This window comes from Ovis canadensis, chromosome 12, assembly GCF_042477335.2.
Source record: "Ovis canadensis isolate MfBH-ARS-UI-01 breed Bighorn chromosome 12, ARS-UI_OviCan_v2, whole genome shotgun sequence".
Lineage (NCBI taxonomy): Eukaryota > Metazoa > Chordata > Mammalia > Artiodactyla > Bovidae > Ovis > Ovis canadensis.
This window is the reverse complement of record NC_091256.1, coordinates 50,189,360-50,211,843: the sequence shown is the minus strand read 5'-3', so window position 1 is coordinate 50,211,843 and position 22,484 is coordinate 50,189,360. Positions and strand designations below refer to the sequence as shown.

The window sequence follows — 22,484 nt, the reverse complement described above, 5'->3', positions numbered from 1 at the left end:
CCCTTTTGAGTCAACCTGCCTTGTTTCTCTTCAGTCCAATTTTACTTCTCAGTGAGAAAATAAAGTTGGAACAGATGTAAACAGGAAACCTAAAGTAAACAGCCTAAATGCCTTTCTGCAATCTTTTAACTCCAGGTATTCACATACCAAGGGGGCCTTTCAATCTCATTGCTGATGCAAGTAAAGAAGGCACATCAGGAGCCTCCTTCAATATCATTTTAGCTTTGGTTTTCAGGGTCTGTCTGAGTCCTCTGAGGCACAGAGCAGGACCCATTGATAGGCAGTGCCCAGAGAAGCTGCTCCTTATGGACTCGGTAACAAGACTCTCTAGCCTCCTCTTTCTGCTCTCTTGTTCCCCTTTTACCACAACTGCTTCTATTCCAGATGTATAGTGTGCTCTTGCTGTTGTAATTTTCATCTGTTGAAAAAAGCACTCATGAATTAATTTACTAGGAGACGTGGAACATCCAAAGGAGAGAACACAGGTTTATGGTCAGATCAACTAGGGGGTCAGCTCTCAGCTCTACAGTTCATTCAGGGAAAATAGTACTCAGGAGGGTAACTCACTACCACTACCACTACCACTACCACTACCACTACCACTACCACTACCACTACCACTACCACTACCACTACCACTAAGTCGCTTCAGTCGTGTCCGACTCTGTGCAACCCCATAGACGGCAGCCCACCAGGCTCCCCTGTCCCTGGGATTCTCCAGGCAAGAACACTGGAGTGGGTTGCCATTTCCTTCTCCAATGCATGAAAGTGAAAAGTGAAAGTGAAGTCGCTCAGTCATGTTCGACTCTTAGCGACCCCATGGACTGCAGCCCACCAGGCTCCTCGGCCCATGGGATTTTCCAGGCAAGAGTACTGGAGTGGGGTGCCATTGCCTTCTCCGGAGGGTAACTCAACCTCCCTGAAACTTGGATTCTACATTTTTAAAATGGGGGAAACACAAGATGGCAAGCAAAACGCACATGCCAAGGGTATGGCCCAGATTCAGGACTCAATAAATTCTATGATGTTCTCCTCCTTTTCTATATCCAGACTTACACCTCCCAGAAGGATGCGACATATAGAGTAGACAATGTGAAAAGAGCAAGGTTTAACTGGAAACAAAGGATTTCCAAATGAGGGGTTTGGCCCTCAGCATCTAGCCTGGGGAGATGTTCTGGGATATAGCCATGCTCTCCCCATCATGCTACTCGATACTGTGCTGAGGGTGATATTCACAAAGAAGAAGAAACAATTCCCAAAGTTTTCAATTACTAAACAAATTAATTCTAAATTTCTATTTTTCAATGACCAGCTTCCCAATCATGAAAAAAATAAAACAGCTATACCTCTACAGATGGGTTTTATTTTATGCAGTAAGTAGATTTTAGAAAAACTGTACAAACTGTTATAAATGTAATAACTTTCATATTTATTTTGTGACCACTTTCTTTATTTAATAATTCAGGCTGCTGCTGCTGCTGCTACTGCTAAGTTGCTTCAGTCGTGTCCAACTCTGTGCGACCCCAGAGATGGTAGCCCACCAGGCTCCCCCGTCCCTGGGATTCTCCAGGCAAGAACACTGGAGTGGGTTGCCATTTCCTTCTCCAATGCATGAAAGTGAAAAGTGAAAGTGAAGTCCCTCAGTCGTGTCCGACTCCTAGCGACCCCATGGACTGCAGCCTGCCAGGCTCCTCCATCCATGGAATTTGCCAAGCAAGAGTACTGATGCTAAATTTGGACTGCACATCTAAATCCTGTTTCAGTGTGCCTAGGATCATCTCCGGCATTTTAAAAATTTTTAATTTTATTTACTTTTGGCTGTGCTGAGTCTTTCTTGCTCTGCAGACTTTCTCGAGTTGTAGCCAGTGGGGGCTACTCTCCAGTTGCAGCACACGGGCTTTTCACTGCAGTGACTTCTCTTGTTGCAGAGCATAGACTCTAGGGTGCTCAGGCTTCAGTAACTATGGCCTGTGAGCTGAGTAGTTGTGACTCAGAGGCTCTAGAACATAGGCTCAGCAGTTGTGGCAGACGGGCTTTGTTGACCCGTGGCATCTTCCCAGACCAGGGATCATACCTGTGTCTCCAGCATTAGCAGGCAGATTCCTTACCACTGAGCCACCAGGAAAGCCCATCTTAAGCATTTTTAACATCCTTTAATAATGGAAAGATTTTAAAAGATTTCACAGAATTGTATATGTTCACCCAGCTCACTTTATACATAATCTATACTGGAAGACAATGATTCTTTCAACATATTCTTTATACCTATTTCTATATCTGTATTAGATTACAACATCTCCCCCTGCATTCTCCTTTTTTCCTTTGCAGGCATTCTGAAAGCCAGAGCAACAGTCACCAAAAAAGATGTTTTCCTTCTCACAGAACAGAACCTTATGGATAAAAAGTTCCTTCACACATGGATACACATACACATTCACTCACAGATACACACAGAAAAGAATAAATAGCAAGAAATACTTAACACAAGGCAGCAAATTTTCTGGTTTGGTGGTAGATTCCACTCTAAATATATAATGACACTCCTGTCTAAGTCAGCAGTAACCAATTAATGGCCTGAACTGTTCATGACCCTTTCAGCTGAGAAGTTGTTGTTTTCGTTTAGTTGCTCAGTAGTGTCTGACTCTTTGTGAGCCCATGGACTGCAGCCTGCCAGGTTCCTCTGACCATGGGATTTCCCAGGCAAGAATCCTGGAGTGGGTTGCCATTTCCTTCTCCAGGGGATCTTTCTGACCCAGGGATCGAACCTATGTCTCCTGCATTGGCAGGCAGATACTTTACCACTGAGTCACCAGGGAGGCCCCATATGAGAACAGACTTCTCTTAAGTTATGAGAATGTTTCTCTATGAGTGCTTGAAATAAACATTTCTCTGATCTCAAAAGTCATTTTTAAAAATCTGAGCTCCAAAGGATTACAAGTAATTCCTGCTCGTCTTTCTTTCTCATGAAGTGACGGTGAGTTTCCTGATGCCAGGGACTATGGCAAAATTAACTGCATTCCTAGCACATGGCAAAATGCCATTCAAGAGTCTTCTGCACACAGACAGTATGTCTGCCTTCCGGATTCAGCAGTGAACAATAAAGATAAGGCTCCTGATGCCCTGGGTTTAGCACCAGAGAATAAATACACAAATAAATATGGAATTATATATTGGAATAGTGCTCCAAAGGGGAAGAAAGGTGCCATGAGAGAGCATGATAAGGGAAATCTAATTTAGACTGTAAGGAGAAGTCAGAGAAAGTTTCTCTGAGAAAGGCCACACTTACATGGAACCTTAAAGCTTGAAAGGATATAGGCCCTAAAATGAGAAGGAGCACTGTTCACAGAAAAGATGGAAATGGGGTGGATGTAGCAAAAGTGCAGTCCCTTAATGTGGGGAGAGAGAGGGCTAAGGAAGTGCTCATGAAAGCAAAGAGGTAGGAAGGAACCAGGGTGTGAGGCTCAAATTAAAAATTTTCTATGGTCCTAAGGACGACTGGGGCCACTGGAATGTTCCAAGCCAAAAAGTGAAAAGTTCTGGGTTTTGCTTTGAAAGGATTAAAGTGTGATGAGGTGCAGAGGGAAAGAGTAGAGGGAGACACTGCCAGTGCACCGCGGCCACCTGGATGAGCAATGACCGCGGCCTGGGCCGGGCTAGTGGCAATACGCTAAAAAGGAGGAAGTGGAATTGTGACTTATTTTGAGATAAAATCAGGGCTTAGGGATGAATTACAAAGGATGGAATGAGGGGGAGGATAGAAGATTACTCCTAACTTTTTGGTTTAAACAAAAGACTGATACAGATGGTATTTTCCAGATGAAGACTAGAGCAGGAGCTAATTTAGGTGAGGGTGGCAGGGAAGGGTAGGGAATTTTGCAAGGATGTAACAATAAAAGTAATGACCTTCACAACCTGTGCAGTGAACAGGACAGAGATCCTAATCTCATTATATAGAGAAAATATAGGTGTATAGAAGTCAAGCAACTAATTCAAGGTTAAACCATTGCTACACTAAGTGGTACCACTGAGTCAAGAACCCAGATTTCACTCTTTTTGTGGTTGTTCTTGTTTTGAACACTAATCTCGTCATTCCTACTACACTGCTCTTGGCTTCTCTAACAAGAAAAATGTTTGAATGCATTACCAAATAATTGTCAATTATTTTAAGCAACTGATGTGTTTCACCATTCTAGTAATTGAAGATTTTATCATCTGCTGAACCAAACACAACTCTTACTAAATAAATTAATAATGCTTACTATATTTGAAACCCAGAATCATTGTTTTTTCCTTAAGCTGTCACAGAAATAGTTCTAGAGTATTTATTCACCAAGTTCTCACTTAAGACATCAAACTTTATGCTAATTTAACTGTTTTGAAAAACCTTTGGATACTATTGTATATTTTCAGCATCATGAAATTATATATTGATAAGCCATATATAAAACCAATATATCTAACTTTCCCAGAAATTATTTGCTTTTAACATCCAAACTGGCTAACTGAAATATATCACTATCAAGTAGTATGTGGAAATGATCTGGAGGGGAATAAAAGGCATGGTATAGACACAGTACTATATGTATATATATAATTACTAAACAAGTGATCTTCTCCTCCACTTTCCCTCTCTGGGTCCATTACTTGCCTCTAAAATCCTGGCATCTGGCAGAAGGCAATGCCTTTGCCACCCAGTTCCTCTGGTAAAACAGTTAGGAAGATGGACTAATGCCTTTTTAGGAAGATGGACTAATGCCTTTTTATGGAAACTATACCTAGTAATGATGATATTAAAATTAGGCTTCAAATTGGATAATTGCACAATTGGAATGATATTAGATAATCAGTCCTTATCCTCAAAGTGGGACTTCCCTAGTGGCTCAGAGGGTAAAGCGTCTGCCTTCAATGGGGGAGACCTGGGTTCAATTTCTGGGTTGGGAACCCAGCCTAGTACCCTTGCATGGAAAATCCCATGGACAGAGAAGCTGGTAGGCTACAGTCCATGGGGTCGCAAAGAGTCGGACACGACTGAGCAACTTCACTTTCTTTCTTTCTTTCCTTCCTATCCTCAAAATAAAGTGTTGATACTATTCTAATATTGAAGCTTTAGGATAGAAATCTGCCACCTACAGCAGAAATATTGAGAATTGGGATCTTTAATCCTTTCTAAAATAGGGTAAAAGAATGGGTATTTAAAATTTATCTTCTTTGTTTCCTCTTTCTGAATAAAACAGAAATCCCATCTCAAGATTTTGCCTCATGAGGTTGGGAATTCTAATCCCCAGGGATAGTTTCTGGGAAGGCAGCGAGAGGGGCATGCAGGCAGGAAGGAGGTTTTTATATGGTCTACCTTATTGAGTACTAAACAAGTTCATGACAATTTAATTTCATTTCCATTTTTGTTCTGATGCAGAACAAGAGAAAAACAAGTCTCTGGAGAAAACTCCTTTATTGAAGTTAGCTGGATTTATTGGTGGATTTGGTTATACTTTCAAGGAACTATTTCTTGACATTGAAGTTAAAAGTGTACCTTACTGATTTACCGCTAGTATATTTAAGATACACAGGATGGTCAGATACGAACATGTGAAGGTTCTTACTCAGAGCACCCTGCTCTTTAGTTTCTCATATTCCAGTAATGCGAGGCCTAAATTAATTTCATGTCTGCAAGGTATCTATTACCTCCATTTTTTGTGTTTTATCTAGTGACCAAGGCATCTTAGACATAAATTCTTTTATTTATTTATTTATTTTTGCTTTGTAGCTTCTCTGGTTGGTCTTAGACTAACAAAACAAACAAACAAAAACTACATATATGTTCTCACACTTCTTTCCCCTTGTAACCAGACTTCACTGCCCATCCTTGAAAACTCTTACATATTACCCTTAGATGGAGTGCATGAAACTGTGGCCACAATCAGGAAGAACAGCCATAAGGCAAATTGATTCATCAGCATTCAATCAGTTAACTAAAAAAAAAAACAAAAAACAAAGACACTAAGGACATACATGATTATGTTCAGGCTAACTTTGCCTACTTATATTTGGTCAGAGATCACGACTTCTTTCAAATAATCTGTTTATTTTTGAAAAAAAAAATCCTATCTTCAGACAGGATATGGGGGAGGAGTTAAGGGGTGATGTTTTACACATGCACAACTGGATACAGTCCAATTATTTCCCTTAAACATTCCCCCAGTTGTTTTCATTTTGCTTCATGCTTTGGCATTCATAAATTTGCGAGATTAATTGTGTGTCAGCAGTCTGCAGGCCTGGAGTTGGGCATTACTTTAAGAGCAAGACAGCTACAAAACAACTCTATAGAGAAATACATTCACATTTTTAAGAAGGAAAGCACAGACACATATTTCATTTCTGTTTAATATCGTGGCACTGACATTGTACATAAAGAAAGTAGTGTAATCTTTCAGAGAATTGCCCTACTAGCAAGATGTATGTATAAACTCAACTGTTTTAAAGCATAAGAAAGGATTCATCAAGAGTACAAAGGAGAGTTTGTGGCTTGGCATTGTGTGTCTTGTTTTCATCTGATCATTTTGAAAGGAGTATTAACAGAGTGTGTTCCTTATCTTGGGAACATGCCAACAATTAAAATCACCTTAGCAAAAAACCAAATTTATCTTAGAAATGGTGGAATGGGATCTTTTCTAAAAACTATATTTTGAGAAATTTCATGTTTTCAAAACTGTTTTTAGACACTAAAATATTTCTGTCCCCCAGAATTCATATAATTGAAATCTAATCCCCTATGTGATGATACCAGGAGGTGGGGCCTTTGCAAGGTGATTAGGTCACAAGGGTAAAAGCTGGCTCATTGGGATTAGTGCCCTTATAAAAGAGATCCCGGAGAATTCCTTCACCACTTCTGCCACATAAGGACATAGAGGGAAGACAGCTGTCTTTGAATCAGGAAATAGGCCTTACCAGACACTGAATTTTCTGTCTCTTGATCTTGGACTTCCATCCTGAAGAACTCGAGAAATAAATTTCTGTTACTTACAAGCCACCAAGGCTTTGGTTTTGTTATAGCAGACCAAACACACTAAAGCAACCACTGTACATAAAATGAAACTTGAAGCCACTTGCATGATGCTTGGACTTCACAGTCTAGATAATGAGTCAAATGAAGGAAGGTCTGTGTTCCTCAGAGCCTGGCACTACATCTGTATTTGGTAAGTACTCAGTAAATGCTGCTTGACAATGAAAAAAATGATTTTTAAGTGTTGGTAACTAGACAGTGTATCCCTGTTTGATGTAATCTTACGTTATGTACATGACTAGATAACAGTGACCTTCTCACAAGTAAACAATGCATGTGCATCACTCAGCAGAGCATCCTGGGTCACAGTTCTAGGACTGGCAATATCACTGTGGGAAGCATATGGGCAGCTTCTCTTCCAGTGCTCCACAAAAACATACAACCACTAGAGAAATATGCAGCCTTCCTCTGGATAATAACTAGGGCTCAAATAAATGGTATGATTTCCCTTCAGGAAAAAGGAAGGAAACTTTTTATACTCTCCTGTTTTCCTCAGTTATACTATATGAAAAGAAGTCTTGCCTAAACCAAACTATATCCATAATAAATTCAGACATATAGGCAACAAAATGTATTGCAGTTATTGCATTTAGACTATTTATCTAACAAAATCCTTTTTATGTACATGTATTTGAAGTTCCTGAGAAAATCACACCCCTCCTTTACCCTCCATTTCCTCTGTAGTAAAATGAGGTGAAAAAATCAGGCCTATCTTCTTCACAGGGTGATGGTGAGGATCAAATGAATGAGATAAAGCAAAGGTCCCCAAACTTTTTGGCACTAGAGACCAGTTTCATGAAAGATAACTTTCCCATGGACTGGGAGGGGGGATGGTTTCAGGATGACTCAATCACATTATATTTATTGTGCTTTATTTCTATTATTATTACATAAGCTCCACCTCAGATCATTAGGCATTAGATCCCAGAGGTTGCGAAGCCCAGGATAAAGGATGGCAAGGAAATCAGTAAACCATGAAATATAAACAGACGTTGGATTCCACAAAACATCACTATCTTATCCTCTACTCACGGCTCTCTATTTAAAATCCCCAAATATATAATAGCTTAGCCTTTATGTATATTAGGTTACTAATCTCCAGACTAACTGGGATTAGTTCACATAGATTAATCAGTAACAAGTTTACATATATAAAATTCCTATATGGCAAACTGTCAAGTGTTATGCTGAAGGTGAGAGAGAGCTGGTAAAAGAGACGATGCTGCTTCAAAAACAATGCAAATTTGACTCAGAGACATGATCTGATATTGATGCAATATTTGCAGATATGATTATGTATTAACTAAGCAAAATGATTTTCACTGCCTAAGTTTATATCTAAATAACTGTGGTGCTCCAGTTGCAGATTCACATCTCTTTTCCATATACATCGGTGAAAAGCTAATTAATCTCTCAGAGTCTTAGTTTCCTTACATATAAAATGATAATAAGTCTTCCTGAAAAGGTCACTGTGAAGATTTAGAGGTGACATATGAAGAATTTCTCACATAGTAACCCAGTACTTACTAGCTATATCTAGAAAATGATTGAATCCCTTTTACCAAAACTATGTTGAGAAAATATGCCCAGAATTAAATAAGGCCACAAATAAATTAAATGCAAATGATTAAATATAGCACCATTAAACATATATATAAATATCACCCATACACATATTTTTCTTAGAAAGTTCATATATGTTATATAGAAGATGAAATAAACCACAGCAAAAAACTTTATCTCCTTTCAATGACATTTTAACTTCAGCAATTGTAATATTATTTTAATAGAATAATACTTCTGATCATTTTAATAATGATTGCAAACATAACTAATACTTGCATCTTTTATCATTTCAAAGCATGGTTATATCTAGTTTTATTTTGGTTTCCTGAATGGCACTGTGTGAATACTAACATCACACTGAATTCTCCATCTGACTAAAACCTAGTGGGAGTAAAACCTGTCAAAACTGAGACCCAGCAGGACTAGTTAGAAAAGCTTTGCAAGACCGCCAATTACCAAATTCCACCTCATAACACATGAACCAAAGGTCACAGATGACAAACAGGCACCACTAGTAATAGACAAAAATTCCAAATTCTAGTCCAGATGGAGGATGCTTTATATTAATGCAAAATTAGAGGTGACAATCTGAAAGTAGACTTCAGAAACCAACTATTTCAGCAATCAATCCTCAAACCTAACTGATTACTCTGGTATTTACTGTGTATCACCCCATAGCTCGAAGCACTTCTTATATCTTGGGCTAGGAGATTCCTATTTTTGCTGTTTTGTGGACTGTGACGTAAAATGATGTAGCCATGCCTAGGTAGTTGGAAGAATGACAGAGTCTGCTGACTCCATTTCATCTCCAGAAGGTCACCCACCCCTTAACTCCCAGCAAACTGGCTTCTATCCCTATCATCATACTGACAATGAAATCCTAAACTTCACCAATGAGCAATTAAGACCAAACCCAGTAACTTATTCTTCAGTTCAGTTCAGTTCAGTCGCTCAGTCGTGCCCAACTCTGCGACTCCATGAATCGCAGCACACCAGGACTCCCTGTTCATCACCATCTCCCAGAGGTCACTCAGACTCATGTCCATCGAGTCCGTGATGCCATCCAGCCATCTCATTCTCAGTCGCCCCCTTCTCCTCCTGCCCCCAATCCCTCCCAGCATCAGAGTCTTTTCCAATGAGTCAACTCTTCACATGAGGTGGCCAAAGTACTGGAGCTTCAGCTTTAGCATCATTCCTTCCAAAGAAATCCCAGGGTTGATCTCCTTCAGAATGCACTGGTTGGATCTCCTTGCAGTCCAAGGGACTCTCAAGAGTCTTCTCCAACCCCACAGTTCAAAAGCATCAATTCTTCAGTGCTCAGCCTTCTTCACAGTCCAACTCTCACATCCATACATGACTACTGGAAAAAACATAGCCTTGACTAGACGGACCTTAGTCGGGAAAGTAATGTCTCTGCTTTTGAATATACTATCTAGGTTGGTCATAACTTTTCTTCCAAGGAGTAAGTGTCTTTTAATTTCATGGCTGCAGTCACCATCTGCAGTGATTTTGGAGCCCAAAAAAATAAAGTCTGACACTGTTTCCACTGTTTCCCCATCTATTTCCCATGAAGTGATGGGACCGAATGCCATGATCTTCGTTTTCTGAATGCTGAGCTTTAAGCCAACTTTTTCACTCTCCACTTTCACTTTCTTCAAGAGGCTTTTTAGCTCCTCTTCACTTTCTGCCATAAGGGTGGTGTCATCTGCATATCTGAGGTTATTGATATTTCTCCCGGCAATCTGGATTCCAGCTTGTGTTTCTTCCAGTCCAGCGTTTCTCATGATGTAGTCTGCAAATCAGTTAAATAAGCAGGGTGACAATATACAGCCTTGATGTACTCCTTTTCCTATTTGGAACCAGTCTGTTGTTCCATGTCCAGTTCTAACTGTTCCTTCCTGACCTGCATACAGATTTCTCAAGAGGCAGGTCAGGTGGTCTGGTACTCCCATCTCTTTCAGAATTTTCCACAGTTTATTGTGATCCACACAGTCAAAGGCTTTGGCATAGTCAATAAAGGAGAAATAGATGTTTTTTTGGAACTCTCTTGCTTTTTCCATTATCCAGCAGATGCTGGCAATTTGATCTCTGGTTCTTCTGCCTTTTCTAACTGAACTTATTCTTACTTCTTATTTTTACATCCTTGACACTGATTTGGTGCTATAGTAAACCAGAATGTGTTTCTCTCTCTCTCTCTCTCTCTCTCTGTCTTTCTCTGTCTCTCTCTTTCTCTCTTGCCACCATCATGACTGGCACTATTCACTGTCTTACTTTTCAAACTGCTTCACCTCTATACATCCTTTTCATTCCCAATCCTTGTGAATTCTCTATAACTTACTGATTAACCTATTGCTCTTCTCTCTCTTGCCATCTTCACTCAGTGCAGTTCAGTCACTCAGTTGTGTCCGACCTTCTGCGACCCCATGAATTGCAGCACACCAGGTCTCCCTGTCCATCACCAACTCCCGGAGTTCACTCAGACTCACATCCATCAAGTTGGTGATGCCATCCAGCCATCTCATCCTCTGTTGTCCCCTTCTCCTCCTGCCTCCAATTCCTTCCAGCATCAGAGTCTTTTCCAATGAGTCAACTCTTCACATGAGGTGGCCAAAGTACTGGAGTTTCAGCTTTAGCATCATACCTTCAAAAGAACACCCAGGACTGATCTCCTTTAGAATGGACTGAATCAGTTCTAATGAGGTGGATGAAACTGGAGCCTATTATACAGAGTGAAGTAAGCCAGAAAGAAAAACACCAATACAGTATACTAATGCATATATATGGAATTTAGAAAGATGGTAACGATAACCCTGTATGTGAGACAGCAAAAGAGACACAGATGTATAGAACAGTATTTTGGATTCTTTTGGGAGGGGGGAGAGGGTAGGATGATTTGGGAGAATGGCATTGAAACATGTATAATATCATATATGAAACAGATCACCAGTCCAGGTTCAATGCATGATACAGGATGCTTGGGGCTGGTGCACTGGGAGGACCCAGAGTGATGGTATGGGGAGGGAGGAGGGAAGGGCGTTCAGGATGGGGAACACATGTATATCTGTGGCGGATTCATGTTGATGTATGGCAAAACCAATACAATATTGTAATTAACCTCTAATTAAAATAAATAAATTTACATTTAAAAAAAAGAATGGACTGGTTGGATCTCTTTGCAGTCCAAGGGACTCTCAAGAGTCTTCTCTAACACCACAGTTCAAAAGCATCAATTCTTTGGTTCTCAGCTTTCTTCACAGTCCAACTCTCACATCTATACGTGACCACTGGAAAAATCATAGCCTTAACTAGATTGACCTTTGCTGGCAAAGTAATGTCTCTGCTTTTCAATATACTATCTACGTCGGTCATAACTCTTCTTCCAAGGAGTAAGCATCTTTTAATTTCATGGCTTCAATCACCATCTGCAGTGATTTTGGAGCCCCCAAAAATAAAGTCTGACACTGTTTCCACTGTTTCCCCATCTATTTCCCATGAAGTGATGGGACCGGATGCCATGATCTTCGTTTTCTGAATGTTGAGCTTTAAGCCAGCTTTTTCACTCTCCACTTTCACTTTCATCAAGAGGCTTTTTAGCTCCTCTTCACTTTCTGCCATAAGGGTGGTGTCATCTGCATATCTCAGGTTATTGGTATTTCTCCTGACAATCTTGATTCCAGCTTGTGTTTCTTCCAGCCCAGCATTTCTCATGATGTACTCTGCATAGAAGTTACATAAGCAGAGTGACAATATACAGCCTTGATATACTCCTTTTCCTATTTGGAACCATTCTGTTGTTCCATGTCCAGTTCTAACTGTTGCTTCCTGACCTGCATATAGGTTTTGCAAGAGGCAGGTCAGGTGGTCTGGTATTCCCATCTCTTTCAGAATTTTCCACAGTTTGTTATGATCCACACAGTCACAGGCTTTGGCATAGTCAATAAAGCAGAAGTAGATGTTTTTCTGGAACTCTCTTGCTTTTTCCATGATCCAGCAGATGCTGCCAATTTGATCTCTGGTTCCTCTGCCTTTTCTAAAACCAGCTTGAACATCAGGAAGTTCACGGTTCACGTATTGCTGAAGCCTGGCTTGGAGAATTTTGAGCATTACTTTACTAGCATGTGAGATGCGTGCAATTGTGCAGTAGTTTGAGCATTCTTTGGCATTGCCTTTCTTTGGGATTGGAATGAAAACTGACCTTTTCCAGTCCTGTGGCCACTGCTGAGATTTCCAAATTTGTTGGCATATTGAGTGCAGCACTTTCACAGCATCATCTTTCAGGATTTGAAATAGCTCAGCTGGAATTCCATCACCTCCACTAGCTTTGTTCGTAGTGATGCTTTCTAAGGCCCACTTGACTTCACATTCCAGGATGTCTGGCTCTAGGTGAGTGATCACACCATTGTGATTATCTGTGTCGTGAAGATCTTTTTTGTACAGTTCTTCTGTGTATTCTTGCCACCTCTTCTTAATGTCTTCTGCTTCTGTTAGGTCCATACCATTTCTCTCCTTTATCGAGCCCATCCTTGCATGAAATGTTCCCTGGGTATCTCTAATTTTCTTGAAGAGATCTCTAGTCTTTCCCATTCTGTTCTTTTCCTCTATTTCTTTGCACTGATCACTGAGAAAGGCTTTCTTATCTCTTCTTGCTATTCTTTACTCTGCATTCAGATGCTTATATCTTTCCTTTTCTCCTTTGCTTTTTGCTTCTCTTCTTTCACAGCTATTTGTACGGCCTCCTCAGACAGCCATTTTTCTTTTTTGCATTTCTTTTCCATGGGGATGGTCTTGATCCCTGTCTCCTGTACATTGTCACGAACCTCCATCCATAGTTCATCAGGCACTCTATCTATCAGATCTACTCCCTTAAATCTATTTGTCACTTCCACTGTATAGTCATAAGGGATTTGATTTAGGTCATACCTGAATGGTCTAGTGGTTTTCCCTAGTTTCTTCAATATAAGTCTGAATTTAGCAATAAGGAGTTCATGATCTGAGCCACAGTCAGCTCCCGTGTTCACTAGTAGTATGTTTATATGTATAAAAGGTACTGTTGTACTCTCGGAATTTCACACAGACCCTAACACATATTATGTACTGAATAAGATGATTTGGCAGGACTGCATTCCTTTTGAAGACACTAGAGGACAGTCCATTTCTTTTTCCAGCTCCTAGAGGCCACCCACCTTCCTTGGCTTGTGGTCTTTTTATCTTCCTCCCAAGCCAGTAAGTAAGGTAGCATCCTCTCTCCTCTCTGACCTCTGTTTCCATCCGTGTATCATCTTTGAAACACTGAGTCTACTGCCTCACTCTTATAGGGCCCTGTGATTATGCTGGGTCCACCCAGATATTCCCCATCTCAAAATCCTTAACTCATTCACAAATCACATATACAAAGTCCCTTCTGTCATATAAGATAACATATATGCAGGTTCTGGAAATTAGGGCATGCATATCTTCGGGCTGTGCTGGTAGAGGAGGGGGATTATTGGACCTACCATAGTCCATACAGATCAAGCCTGCTACTATATGGGAAGGGATTATACAAAGGTATGTAGGGAGATCACAGGAGACTGTACCACAAAACCTATCTTCTAACCTACTTTTTCTCAACCTTAAACATACTTTGATCTTTTCAGCTAGACCTAAGCTTTCAGTTCAGTTCAGCCGCTCAGTCGTGTCCAACTCTCTGCGAGCCCATGAATTGGAGCATGCCAGGACTCCCTGTCCATCACCAACTCCCGGAATTCACTTAAACTAACATCCATTGAGTCGGTAATGCCATCCAGCCATCTCATCCTCTGTCGTCCCCTTCCCCTCCTGCCCCCAATCCCTCCCAGCATCAGAGTCTTTTCCAATGAGTCAACTCTTCGCATGAGGTAGCTAAAGTACTGGAGTTTAAAAGGCAGAGGAACCAGAGATCAAATTGCCAACATCCAAACATGAACCCCCCCAAGCATGCTGCACCATGCATCAGACATAGACTGGCGATTCAATTCTTACATGATAGTGTTTGGGAACGCATGTAAGAATTAAAGATTTTAAAATTTAAAAAATAAAAAACTAAAAACTAAATAAATAAATAAATAAAAATAAAAAAATTCATTTACTCTGAAAAAAAAATAAAAACAAATTGCCAACATCCGGTGGATCATAGAAAAAGCAAGAGACTTCCAGAAAAACATCTATTTCTGCTTTATTGACTATGTTAAAGCCCTTGACTGTGTGGATCACAATAAACTGTGGAAAATTCTGAAAGAGACATAAGTTTTACCTAGCACTAAAATATATCTTACATATGATAAAGCAGACAGTAACAAAAATCAATGGGAGTGGTAAAGGGCATATTGGTACTCACTGTAACATTCTTTTACCTTTTGAATGTTTTAAAATTTTTATAATAATATAGGAGAAAAGTATACCTCAGTTCCCATCTCATTTATGCAGTCTTCTTTCTTACTATTAGTTCTCAGAGGATTTTCTTTCCTCCAGTCTCTTATTTGTACTTATTCTGTATACTACTCACTTGGTTTCAAATAACATGCCTTTTCTAACATCACTGATATTAAATGTATGAACAGATACTTCTGTATGATGCTGTTAGTTCTTTAGGAGATAAGGACTGATCACAGTCAGAATACTGTTACTTTTCTAAAAGTGGGAATACATATGTGCTGATCCAGTCATACTCTTTACTGGGTCTCCTGTGTGAGAAATGACAACAACTTGGAAGATGTCTGAGCAGTCAGTAAAGAGTGTATGGTATTGGAACAGAGAGATTGTTATTATGAACATAATTCCCTGGCAGTAGTCTTATTAGAATGCAGCATGCTTTATGAATTGCATTTACTCCATATAGAAAAAGACAGTAATTTTTTTGCTTGATAGGACCATGGTCTAGTTCTATAGCTCTTTACATATTCATTTGTTTGAATGAATATATATTATATAGTATACTATTTATATGGGCTATAAATAATACATGAATATACTGAACTAAGTTTTAACTTATTCATAGAAAACATAATAATTTTCAGACTTCCCTGGTGGTTCAGACTGTAAAGCATCTGCCTACAATTCAGGAGACCCAGGTTCAATCCCTGGGTCAGAAAGATCTTCTGGGAGAAGGAAATGGCTATCCACTCCAGTATTCTTGCCTGGAAAATCCCATGGATGGTGGAACCTGGTAGGCTACAGCCCATGGGGTCACAGAGAGTCAGACATGACTGAGAGACTTCACTTTCACTTAATAATTTTTTAAAAATCCATACTTTTAACAAATTGATGATGATCTCACTATATTCAAGTATCTCTTCCTGAAGAAAGCAGCTTAGATAAATAGCACCTTTTTGAGCCTTGCAGGGATATCTCATTGAGAAAATGCTTGTTAATATCCATAATGAATACTTATCATAAAGTACATTTACCGTTAGAGAATAAACCTGGAACACAGCAATAACTTTCACCCATTTATGAAAACACAAAATAAAAACACAATTATCTATTTGTAGTCTATGTGCCATCCATAGGAGAGTCTACCAACCCTTCAGCATTAGACATTGCTTTTTCTGGATACTTTAGCATTCTTTCTCTGATACAAGGTAAGTTAACAAGTAATATTAAACAGTAAGAAAAGAAAACATTAAGTACAACACCAACTTTAAGCATAACACACTAAGAGGTTTGTTCAAAAATGTCAGCCAAGGAAGATAAATCACTGAGGTGTAAGCTGTCAGTCCCTTCTAATGCAAACAGTGAAAATCAAGAGTATGTATCCAAATCTCAGATACTGCCAAAGGGGGGGAAAAAAAGTGTTTTCAGTTCTCAAATCTTCTCCATTCACTTATGGACACATTTATTTCAAAATAGAGCATATTCATTTAACAATGGACCTACAGTTAAGCAGGAAAGGTCTCAAAACCTTGTATTTAAAACTTAAATGTATGCTCCATTAATTTATATTTCCTTCCTGAGTTAATGGACTCAAGCCCAGGAAAAAAGAAAAAAAAAAACACATACTATGCTCAATCATCAAATTTGTTTAAGGTTCAACTATAGTATTTGTAAGAAAATATTCTCTAATATTTGAAAGCATAATAGTTTCCCTTCATTCTCTATAGAAAATAAATTATAAAGAATTGCATCATTTAAAATATTTCTAGTCAGTAAAATCAACAGATCTAATTCTTCTTAGAACGTAAGGTTATGGCACCACTGCTGCCTCAGCATGATTTCAAATTCAGCATTTAAGATGCTAATTTCCTCCGAGGTATGTGGACTCTAAATACCGCCATGCTAGCTTGGTCCTGGCCATATGATCCAGAAGACTTAAACTGCAGCTATCTCCATTTAAGGATGAGTAGTGGTGGTGGTGGTGGCGGTGTACTCACTAAGTCTGTCTGACTCTTGCAACCCCATGGACTGTAGCCTACCAGACTCCTCTGTCCATGGGATTTTCCAGGCAAGAATACTGGAGCGGGTTGCCATTTCCTTCTCTATAAGGATGAGTATATTTTCTATATTCATTTTGTAAGTATAAAAGTGAAGGTCTAGCAAATGTAATTAATATTAAAGCTTTGAATTACAAACATGAATGCTATTAACTATAAACTCTCAACTTCAATACTTTTAATCACAAGTAAATCTAACCATAGTTTTATTCCTTTTTAATTTACCCTGAAATCATTCCTTGGTATAAAACTCTCTCTCTGGTTAGCTTCAGGATTAAAAGCCCTCTTTTGAGACAAAATTCTGCATTTCAAATTGGCCATCTTTCCCTGGATGATTCACACACTTGTGAATAATCTCAATTTATCCTAAACTAATTATTACCCGTCACATTCCTACCACTGCCTGGATTTTCTGGTTGGTCACTGATACTGCCATTCTGCCCATTTGCTGAAGCAAAAACCTTGGAATCAGCCCTGAGGTTTCTCTCTCAGCTCCTTCATCCAACAGCAACAGAAGTCTGTCAGTTCTACAACTTTAATACCTTTCTTCCTTCCCTTTCTGTTGTCACTGTCAGTGCCGTAGTTCGGGCATCCATCATCTTTCACACAAATAACATTCACTTCTTAAACATTCTCCTTATGTTCAGTTTTCCCCTCACTGCAATCCATCTCCCACACATCTACTAGAAGAATGTCTCTGACACACTTTGCCTGATCACTTTGTTTCCTTGCTCAACTCCTTCAAGAGTTCTCCTCTACCTATAACCATGGCTTATCATCATTTTATATGCATCACTCTATCCTTCTCTATATCGCATCACACAATCCACAACTCAGCTTAAAGCAGACAGACATCAGCAGAACAGCATGCATTCACAGATGTAGCAAAAATGGAAAAGTGAAGTCTTAGAAGCTGACCTCTGAAGGTGGTCTTCCTCACTGAGCAGCAGGAGCACACAAGCTATGAACCACTGACCAGAAGGAATAAGTTTCAGCTCTTTAGCAGGCTCCCTACCCTGTTCCCCTTTACATTCCACACAAGTTTCCCATCATTCTTCTCAAGGCACCCTGTTTATTTCTTCAACAAATATTTATTCATTCATAAATAGCAGGAACCTCTTATTTGCCAGGCTCCAGGTGTTGTTCTCCAGTCATGTGTGAAGTTCCCTGAACACACTCCTTCATGCTCCCAAGCATCTACACTTGAGAGTACATCTTGTGTTTGGCATACAATTCCACATCTCAGCCACTCCCTACAACAGAGAGAAAAATGCCTTTTTACAGGATTATTTTTTGGCAATACTCTATTTATTTATATCAGTCATCTGGATACAGAAATCAGCACAACTCAAGATGACTATAATAAATATTGGTTAAGTCAGTTTAACAAACACTGTTCAATATTGTCATCAGCCTAATTCTTCTGTGTAGTTGAAATGAGCTCATCTTCCAAAGTATGCTTGCATCTCCTCACTCACCACCAAGGAAAAGCTGATGTTTGGCAGAGCACTGGTACTACAGTTCACAGTTCCTCCAACATTCAACAATTTTAAATGGAGAATGGCATATAAATAAGAATTGCAGATGAACCTATTTGTAGGGCAGGAACAGAGATGCAGGTGTAAAGAACAGACTTGTGGACACAGCGGGGGAAGGAGAAGGTGGGAAGAACTGAGAGACTACCACTGAAATATATACATTACCATGTGTAAACAGATAGCTAGTGGGAAGTTGCTGTGTGACACAGAGAGACCAGCCCCATGCTCTGTGATGACCTAGAGGGGTGGGGCCTGGGACAGGAGGGAAGTTCAAGAAGGAGGGGATATATGTGTATTACGGCTGATTCACAATGCTGAATGGCAGAAACCAACACAATACTGTAAAGCAATTATTCTCCAAATAAAAAATAAATTGAAAAAATCTAAAAGAGTAAGAACTGCAGAAAAAAATACATATCCAATTTATTTCTCTTCTTCCTACATAGTTACCCCCTGACCATAAGTGGTAAATTTTGACTCAGGTAACCTCATTCTTGGGATTCCCTGGTGACTCAGACAGTAAAGCGTCTGCCCACAATGCGGGAGACCTGGGTTCGATCCTTGGGTTGGGCAGATCCCCTGGAGAAGGAAATGGCAACCCACTTCAGTACTCTTGCCTAGAAAATTCCATGGATGGAGGAGCCTGGTGGGCTATAGTTTATGGGATCTCAAAGAGTCGGACACGACTGAGCGACTTCACTTCACTTCACTTCAACCTCATTCTTATATTCTACTCATATACTTTTACAACATTAAATTCTATGTTTAAATAAAGAATAATAAATTATTCACAGACATGATCATAAAATGAAAGTGAAGTCGCTCAGTAGTGTCTGACTCTTCACGACCTCATGGACTGTAGCCTACTAGGCTTCTCCATCCATGGGATTTTCCAGGCAAGGGTACTGGAGTGGGTTGCCATTTCCTTCTCCAGGGGATCTTCCCAACCCAGGAATTGAACCTGGGTCTCCCACATTGCAGGCAGACGCTTTAACCTCTGAGCCACCAGGGAAGTCAACATGATCATACTGAATAAAAAAAAAATTTTTTTTCTATTGTTTATATATTTACAGAAAGTCAAAACAGCCTAACTTGAATAAAGAAGATAATACAGAATAAGGATGAGGGAAAGAAGCAATATCACTAATTATTACCAGTTATAAACTCTCTTCTCTTTTTAAAATTTATTTTTATTTTTACTTTATTTTGCTTTACAATACTGTATTGGTTTTGCCATACATTGACATGATGCTACTCCTTACAACTTCCTTTGGACTCATTAGAGCAATTGGAGGCACGTTCTTTGGGGCACAAAACCAATCAACTTCTATTCTCAGAAGATATGTTGACCAGGACATAGGATATAGAAAGAGATATAGGATATAGAATTATATATATATATATATATATATATATATATATATCTCCTATATAGATATAGGATACAGAAAGAGATTATGAATTCAAGAATGGGCAGAAGTTAAGATTCCAGGTGAAAAATAACATGACTATACTCCCAACAGTGTAGAAATATCACCTGTTATACCTTTTTCTAATTTTAGTTTAGCATAAAATGAAGACAGAGCTGGCATGATCCCTAGTAAGTCAGAAATTCAATTTTCCTTCTTTATGATTTGTTACAAAAAAGTACAATGCACCAGCTTTCTTCAAATGTGGACTCTCAGAATTCATTCACGTGAGGGTAGGTGGCCAGATTCAAATGTCCCCTAGCTCTTTCTGCAAGAAAACCAAGGCAAACAAGAACATTACGATGTTTTATTAATGAATTCTAAATAAATCGCCCCAATGTGATCATCTTTAGAAAATAGTTACAATAACACTGCTGGGCTTTCTGGTGTCTCAGAGGTAAAGAATCTGCCTGCAGTGCGGGAGACACAGGTTTAATCCCTGGGTTGGGAAGATCCCCTGGAAAAGGAAATGGCAACCCACTCTAGTAGTCTTGCCTGGGAAATCCCATGGACAGAGAAGCCTGGCGGGCTACAGTTCATGGGGTTGCAAAAACAGTCAGACAAGACAGCAACTAAACAACAACAATGACATAATAACAATGACACCATCAATTAACAATGAAGCCTTATATTCCAGGTGCTGTGTTATGAGTTTACATATATTAACTCATTCACATTATAGACATGAAACTGAGGACCTGCAGAGAGATTAAGGCCCCAGGTCTCACAGTTAGTGAGTGTCAGTCTAGCTCCAGAGTCAGCCCTACTTACCTCTACCCTCCCCCATTAGCTGTTAAAAGCTCAAGTCCAACACACCTGTGTTCAAACAGCAGCTTTGCTGTTTTACTACCTATGAGACATGAAGCAAGGTACCTGACCTCCCAAGTCTGTTTCCTCATCTATCAAGTGAGAATATTAATGGTATCTCCTCTTGAGACAGTTTTTGGAAAGATATAAAAAATAATGCATTTAACATATATCAAATGCTTAATTTACATGAACTTAAACATAAATAAAACAAAACCAAAAAGCTCTCTAGTTTCTCTTCATGCAATATTCTTCTACTGCTTAATTCTTCCCCTCTGAAAACATTTATGTAGAAGCTAATTTGCTTTGCAGTACATGGACTTCTAGCTCCTTCCAAAGCTACTTCCTAAACATACTTAGAAAAAAATGCAAATAAGTTTATAAACAGAGTTGCAAGAGATTTTTCTTCTCATACTACAAAGCAACATATTACTGGGTTTTGCTCTCAGTTCTTTGATGCTATAAAAACTTTCAGTCAAATTTCTTTAAAAGGAGAAAAAAAATTATAGGTATTTTATTTAAATGTCACAGCAAGTAATTTCACAGTTATGGAAATTTATGTTCATATGAAATAACAACTTGCCCAATGGCACCCAGTTAGCAAATGGAATAATGTCCATCGCTACAGACACACTTTTTCTGCAAAGTCAGACTTATACGTGAAGTTTTCTCTCAGTACACGTCAGACCTTTCTAAAGTTTCTTCTTAACCTCAACTTTCTATCTTCAAGACTCAAGTTAACTAGACTATTTTAAAGGACTTGGACAAGGCTTATTGGCATTAGTAGTCATTTAGAGAGTTTACAAGCCAAAAAAGTCACTACAGTGACAATAGTTAAACCACTTGAAAACTAAATAGCCTTAGGCAAAAAGTTGTTTTCCCTGAGATTTAAGCTCAGATGAGAGAATGAAAAGATTATATGATTCTCCATGATTTCCTGAAAATTACATAGGGAGTATTTTTCTCCTGAGAAACAGCAGTTACAGGAAATGTAGCTAGGAAGATAGGATTTGAGTAACCAAGGGCTCAAGGGCCAAATAAAGGGGTGTTTGACCCATTCAGTGGTGGGAGTACCTAACCTCAGCCCACTCAGGTTGATGGAGAATTGAAAGAGACTCTTTTTCTTAAAAGTATTTGGAGTGAGGGAAATACCACTTGTTACAGAATTTCACCCCAGATACAGTGCAGAAACGGGGAACATCTGTCTTAAAACAGAAGTTGCATGGTGACGATAACCAAGTGAGACATATTATGATAAAACTTTGTCAGTTAGGTGAAACCTGAACTACGGGAATAATCATTTAAAAGAAAAAGAGACAAAGACCACTTCTAGTTTCACCATCCCTGACTTTTTATTAGTCTCTTATAAACATCTGAGCCACTAGACTTGAAATTCAAATGTGAAAGAACCATATTCATCCGAAAATATATGCCAAATTGCATCTCTTGGAGCAGTAGCATAAACCCCTTATTGTGGATTCATCCACCTGCATTTATTGCAATTTGGCTTGTAGAACTTGATAAATGAACCTGATTTTTAAATGTCTAAAAGTGGTTATCAATGCAGGTCTCTACAAGCAGTAAGACTTGTGGGAGT

The 22,484-nt window shown here is 39.2% G+C and overlaps 1 protein-coding gene across 8 annotated transcripts in view; it reads right to left on the bottom strand.

Annotated features, from left to right (window-relative positions):
- The window catches only part of DNM3 (dynamin 3), a 638,181-nt gene that overhangs the window by 230,805 nt on the left and 384,892 nt on the right, over window positions 1-22,484 (bottom strand). For 2 of the 8 annotated variants that reach the window (XM_069545642.1, XM_069545643.1), the window contains one exon: window positions 5,734-5,969. The exons of the other annotated variants lie outside the window; for them this stretch is intronic. In XM_069545642.1, coding sequence (XP_069401743.1) covers window positions 5,958-5,969 — 12 coding nt within the window. In that variant the 3' untranslated portion in view covers window positions 5,734-5,957. Of the gene's footprint in view, window positions 1-5,733; window positions 5,970-22,484 lie in introns of those variants that run through there. 8 annotated transcript variants of the gene reach the window in all.